At 33.9% G+C, this 2,879-nt stretch overlaps 1 protein-coding gene across 1 annotated transcript; it reads left to right on the top strand.

The window, feature by feature from the left end:
- The first annotated feature begins 449 nt into the window (after positions 1 to 449).
- On the top strand, positions 450 to 1,399 carry LOC131068808 (oleosin). The gene has a single exon (XM_058004079.2). It carries the CDS (start codon positions 535 to 537, stop codon positions 973 to 975), a length of 441 nt encoding a protein of 146 aa, XP_057860062.1. The 5' UTR covers positions 450 to 534; the 3' UTR covers positions 976 to 1,399.
- The last annotated feature ends 1,480 nt before the right edge of the window (positions 1,400 to 2,879 follow it).

Genomic DNA, 2,879 nt, shown 5'->3' with positions numbered 1-2,879 from the left:
TATCAATCACACCTCCAAAACAATTATCTAAACATCGAAAATTTTTATAATAAAAAACATACTTTGAAAACAATTCTCTTATTAAATCCTTGTAAATTGAGAATGAAAAACAGTAAAACGCATTAATGGTTGCCTACCAACCACGGATAATTCCAGGCAGGAAAAGACTATAGAAAACCATTTCACATGGTTGATGAGATCACATGAAAATGACATGAACCAGAACAAAAAGCAGGCCCAGCAAAGTACAATCAGCTGAATAATAAATAATATAAAACACAAGTAGAGTATTCATTTAAAACAAAAATATAAAACACAAGTAGAGTATTCATTTAAAACAAAAACTACTTCGGCAGGTTCAAACAAATAAATAATTTAACCCTACGGTTGCGTTTGTAACTAAACCCTAACTAACCTACATCGTCCAAGCATCCCTATAAATACAGACAGTCCGTTAGTAAATCGGGAAGCCCAAAAATAAAGATCTGAGTAGAGATCTGTAGTCAGAGTCTTTAGGGTTTCTAGGGTTTTGAGATGGCTGAATGGTGTGAGGGATTAATGAACAAAATTCACAGCCATGCTCCAGATTTGGCACAGGTTTTCGGTTCTTCGAAGCATCTGATAACGGGCTCAATTTTACTGCTTTTAGCGGGGCTTACTGCTGCAGGAATTGCAATATTGTCCATAGTTTTAGCCCCTGTTTTGATCCTGCTGAGTCCCATATTGATACCTGTGGGAACAGTGTTGTTTGTGACAATTGCAGGACTCTTTTTGGTGGGGATTTCTATGCTGGGATTCATTTTGGGTGTTTCATGGCTGTATAGCTATGTAAGGGGAAGGAACCCTCCTGGTTCTGACAGGGTGGATTATGCACGCTTGAAGATCGCCGATACTGCAAGCCATGTGAAGGATTATGCGATGGAATATGGTGCTTATTTGCAGGGCAAGGTTCGGGAGGTGGCACCAGGAGCTTGATTGAATTTCTTTGTATTTAATTGCCGAAACCCTCGCTTGTTTGTGGTTTTCCCCTTTTGTACAGAGTAGTTTTGATCAGTTCAGTTTTCCTGTTTCATATATGGAAGTGTTTAGATTTTTTAGGTTTTTTATTTGTTAGGATACGTATTATAGGTTTTGTAGGTTTCAATGATCTCTCTGTATATGTAAGTTTAAATAGTTTGTATTCTTTAGAATTTGATCCTGTAAATTTATTATCATCAATATTTCGAATCGAATCAAACGTCATGATCTCGCCATGATCTCTGTCAGAAAACACCACGATCTCTGTATATGAAATCCATGATCTTTATCGGATCAAACGCCATGATCTCTGTATATTGTGATCATGAAGTACATGTTTGTAAGTTTCAAGCTCTGGGTAAAGTATGGATAGTTTTAATCAGTATATTTGTTAGTGGCACTGTGTTACAGTAATGAAGTGGCTTCTGTGTCGAAATCTTATAGATGAAGTAGATTGATGGAAAATTATTTTCCTCTAGTTTAAAAATGATGAAAAACATATTTTAATAAATATAAAAAATAAAATTGAAAAGAATTATGTATCAGTTTAGCTTCTTACACTTGTCCTTTTTCATTTGTTTTTTTATAAACATTCTTAATAATTATCCTGACTCTTGTTCAATCTATATTTATTTCTATATATTTGCATCATTCATTAGCTTTGACTTCTATATTATATTGAGGATTCCAGATTCGGAGTATAAAGTCATTTTTGTTTTTGGGTTTGCGTATATGAAACATTTTTTTATTTAAGATTAAGACAAATGTAATTGCAAGAGATAAATACACTTACAATTTCTATTTTATATTTTAAATTATTACATTATACTTCGCTTTAATTTATCTGCACTATTTGTATCTTACTGAAGCATTGAAACATATAATTAATTGGCCAGTTTGATCATAGAATTATATATTTTTTATTTGAGAGTTTCAAATTTATGACTTTGATTGTCATATTTTTTTTTTTTTGTCTTACTAGGATTTGTTGTTCCTATTCATTGCTATGCTTTTTAGCTTAGAGCTTTTGCCTTATGATTTCCTTCATTTTTGCAAATCTTATCCACCCTTAATTCATAAAAGATCTATCTTTCAATGAGTTCGATCGTGAATCTCACTTGACCAAAAGGATTAATCACTTACTTGTAAAATGCAAATTGATACCTAATCCCACCATTATTGTTAATCCTACTCCAACTCTTACAACCACACTCCCTCCTTCCACATTTCCCAATATGGCCTACCCTTTGACTATACTCCATCCACGATACCTACTTCTTGTGATTAAAGACGCACTAATAAAATTAGAAATTACTTAGCTTTTATACTGAAGAGTTAAAATTCAAACCTTTAGACAAATTAAACATTTCAATTTACTTGGACTGCTGGAAAGTCACATTTATGCACATTGCATCTAGGCTGCTTCATGAGAGAAGAATTGCAATCGCTACATTCCATTTGACGTTATCTGATTGGGGCATTCTAACAAAACAGATCACCTGCATTGTCTATGCTTCCAACTTGCTTGCGGTGGAACAGAGCATCTTATTAGATGACATCTCTGTTGTCATTGCTTTGAAGAATTCTGTCAAACATTTTCAATGCATGTCCACTGAGCATTTCAAATTAAAATATCTGACCAGTAATCTCATACATTGAAGCGCTGATGAATATCTATAACCTGCTCCAAAGGTCCCATTTTGGTGCATTTTCTCGAAAATTCCTATCACGCTCTTCAACAAATCTATTTTGTGCGCATTCTGCAATTATAACATTTCATTCATTGTCATTGCTTCGAGGCAATTTTGTCTAACATTTCTGGCACAATGTCTATGACTCCACATCTTGCACGCATGTTTCTA

Source organism: Cryptomeria japonica, chromosome 7, assembly GCF_030272615.1.
Source record: "Cryptomeria japonica chromosome 7, Sugi_1.0, whole genome shotgun sequence".
Taxonomy (NCBI): domain Eukaryota; kingdom Viridiplantae; phylum Streptophyta; class Pinopsida; order Cupressales; family Cupressaceae; genus Cryptomeria; species Cryptomeria japonica.
This window is presented reverse-complemented; position numbering and strand designations above follow the sequence as displayed.